The sequence below is a fragment of the Cimex lectularius genome, unplaced genomic scaffold, assembly GCF_000648675.2.
Source record: "Cimex lectularius strain Harlan isolate CLEC.00 unplaced genomic scaffold, Clec_2.1 scaffold574, whole genome shotgun sequence".
Taxonomy (NCBI): Eukaryota; Metazoa; Arthropoda; class Insecta; order Hemiptera; family Cimicidae; genus Cimex; species Cimex lectularius.
This window is the reverse complement of record NW_019393083.1, coordinates 1-3618: the sequence shown is the minus strand read 5'-3', so window position 1 is coordinate 3618 and position 3618 is coordinate 1. Positions and strand designations below refer to the sequence as shown.

The window sequence follows — 3618 nt, the reverse complement described above, 5'->3', positions numbered from 1 at the left end:
GTTCAGTATAGTGGAAGTTGAAAAACGATCTTTTATACCCTTTGAACCAGCTTCTTTCACTGTTATTCGAGTTATAAATAAGAAAATGAAAACTAATTTATTAAATACATAGTTGGTAGAAAACCAAAAGAAAGTTGAAGTTTTCACATTCAGCACAGACTCTAGCTCCCAAGAGTTTTGAAAGGGTAATAGGGAATCTATTCTCTAGGAGTCTACGTCGAAAGTCCTATTCTCGTACGTGCTGAACGTGTTATTTATATATTACAAGTTACCAACTTGGTTTAATGAGATCAGAATGTGATGGATCCCTTCATATATATTTAATTCTTTCTTCTCTTATTAGAAAGATTATTACAATTTACTCCAAACCAATTGGGAAATATCCTGACTCTGAAAATGGCGTTGAACGGGTTTGACCTTGAAAGGCAAAAGGAGAAGCTTGAGGATGAACGAAAAGTTTGGACAGTAAAAGAAAAGATAATAAGAATAATTATGTGAAACCAAGCTTATTCAGGAAAGGTTAGGAATCACATGCCTGAACTTACACAAATTATTCATATTGTAGTTAATTTATGTGTCAACTGTAAATGAAAACATAAAACTAAAATGCATGAATAAAATACTAAAATGACTGGATGGATTAAACTGTCATAGAATCTCATCGACTGTAATTATTTTAATTAATAACTAAGTAAGACGATAAAACGGGAAAACAAAAAGCCAACAGAATACAACTGTAATATTTAAAACAAAAAATAGGCAGTGAAAGCCACACTCAAGCAGGCTGAGCTGTAGCAAATAAATAATAAGTCAATGTGCCTTTAATTTTTGTCCTTCAAAATATAGCTCATATAAATGAAAAATAAAATAGGCTGCAACACGACTAGGAAGAACCATCAATAGAGTAGGGTCAGTAAAAGCATCATTTCAATGTTAATGGCCAGATAGATTTGAATTGGACCAATCCAACATACTACCAGGAACTGCTAAGCTGAATAACATATTTGATTGGTCCGTTAAAAGTAAAGAGCATGGGGGAAACAACAAAAATTGTCTTATTTCAATCCTTTTCACTAATATATTAAATATAATCCCAATATCTTTAGACAATATAAATAATACAGTTTAGTGCTCTAAAAGCATTTTTTTTCTTTTTATATACTAACAGTTAATGTTACCTACAAAGAGAGGATAGGCAGGATAAAATGATTAGTAATGACTAAATTGTAGTATTATTGAAATAAACTGATCTTCAAGTCATTTATTTTTTATTATGTGATAATACATTTATACATTTTAGAAATTCTTTACAGCAGGAGTCATTTTTGATGTTTCCTTTAAGTTTGTCACTTCTGTGCGTCTTTCCCTGTCATTTCCATTTTCTCCAGACACGGACTCAACGTTTATGTTTTGTGTGAGTGGCAGCATTTCAGTTAATGAATGTAGCTCCAATGATATAATTTCATCATTGTTGATGTTGTTCATCATGTTGCCATCTGAGGCAGAAAAGTTATCTGCACCTGAAATAATATCATTCATCCAATTGACACATGCTACTACAGTTTTAATTATTTCGTGATCCTCTGTTTCTCTAGCATTACCGTTTTTAGGTTTGTGTTTTTTGTTCCTAGCGTATTCCGTCATAATTGTAAGATCTTCATCTCTACTTTCACTATGAGCTGAATATTTTACTTGGTTACATTTCCTTAGCTCATGTAGGTATTCGTTGTACTTCATGGAGTTTAGTTGTTTGTTTGATTCTGGATATATTTTACCAAAAGATTTCTTATTCGCAATAAATTTGACTTTATGTTTCCTCAAATTGCTTTTGAACCGTCTGTAAATATCTGGACAAGATTTGCATTTACTCGTGTATAAATTTTTTCTTAGCATCAACTTGATTGGGCTGTAAGAAGAATATATTCCCTTACTTGACAAACTGCGTGTAGAATATGTTATCTTTCTTAAAGAGCTTGCATTCGTGCATTTTTTAGTCGGAATTAGAGATATTTTGGAAGAGGGCGATTGTTTAGAAAAACTTGAGGACAAGTTAATTTCGTTGTTAAGATTTATAAGGCCAGAAGTCCTGTTAATCTTTTGTGGTGATGTGATTGGCAAATTCAATTCCAAGTGTCTAGTAATGCTGTCTTTAAGATTATCATTACACAAATCCATCATAGATCCAAATGCATTAATTATTGCATTATCTTTGTCGGCTCTTGTAACGTTATCCAACCTTACATCTTCACACGGTCTCAATTCTTTAGTCAACAATGAGCATTTCGTATCTGTACTTTTATATTTCTGACTTCTATGCATTGGTAGAAAAGCTTTCTTTTCAATTCTGTTATCAATGCTATGATTATCAGCATTGGGGGAATGCAGTGGTTTTACCCACACGATACCATCATCCTGTAGCAGAGATGAAGAATAGCCATTTTCACTTTTTAATGGGTGGTCTGTTTCTTGTGCATGAACTCTTACATCACGTTTTCTGTAATCATGGTCCTGGGTATTCTTATGTATTTCAAAACAGCGCGGTTTAAGTCCTACAGATGTGATATCAAATGTTTCTGTTGCCAAGTCTTCAATTATTAAGTCATCGAATCGTTGAGGCTCATTTTGTACGGAGAAAAATTTCACTTGTTTGTTTAGATTTTCTGTATTAGCATTAAATGTGTTAATCTTTTGCTGATACTCAGTTTTTTGTTCATTATTAGCAATTTCGATGTGACATGGTTTTAGATGTGTAACTGTCTCAAATTCTTCTGTTGATAAATCTTCAATTATAACCCTGTCAAATTTTTTTGATTCCTTTTTTCGTAATACATATTCTTCATCTATTAACAGATTGATGGGGGCAAGGCGTTCAACCATTTTTTTCTTCTGCCTTGTCTTAAACTTGATATCATTCCCATTCTCTGGCCAAGCTTGAATCACACGCATTTGCCCCTGATTTGCTGGCAATAAAGTAGGTACTTTAAATTTTACGTTTGTGCATTTTTCATCATCTGAAGTTTCTGATGCTGATACGTCACTGGCTGATTTTAAAAGGGGGATATTTAAAGTTGGAGATTCTTCAGCACTATATTTATTTGTACTGAATTCTNGCGAAATTGGGAAAAATATTCTTTCACTGATATCATGGTAGTAAAAATTTGTAAACTAAGCCAACAAAAGATTAAAATGAAGAAAGATTCAAAAGAGAACTCATTAACTGGAATAAAAAAAATGAAATTTAGTGTCTTGTGAGGGATTGATCAGCTCACAATAGCCCACTCCTAAAAGAAAATTTAAATGTTACTACATGCACAATTCTAAGGATACTCCATCAATTCAATGTAGAATTGAGAAAAGTAATAACGAAAGTCATTAACAAAAAGTACTGGGCAAATTGAGATGATGCAAGGCATGAGTCAATTTTCATTTCAGTTTTTCATACCTAGCAAAATATTTTTCCCAGAATTGTGCTCAATTATGATCAGTAAACCATATGAAACACAAAAATTAAGGTGAATTATGCTGTAAGACACTATTCTGGAATTTATCACTGGAGAGGATTGTTGGACTTACATACAGCCCATCGTATTTATCCCTGTTGTATGAAATGGTCTATGT

The 3618-nt window shown here is 32.6% G+C and overlaps 1 protein-coding gene across 1 annotated transcript; it reads right to left on the bottom strand.

The window, feature by feature from the left end:
* Window positions 1-1251: 1251 nt before the first annotated feature.
* LOC106673672 lies at window positions 1252-3281 on the bottom strand (the record flags this gene model as incomplete). Its single annotated transcript, XM_024229881.1, has 3 exons — window positions 1252-1520; window positions 1602-3165; window positions 3270-3281. Coding segments are annotated over 3 exons (1800 nt in total), but the record flags the coding sequence as incomplete, so codon positions are not given.
* Window positions 3282-3618: the final 337 nt, after the last annotated feature.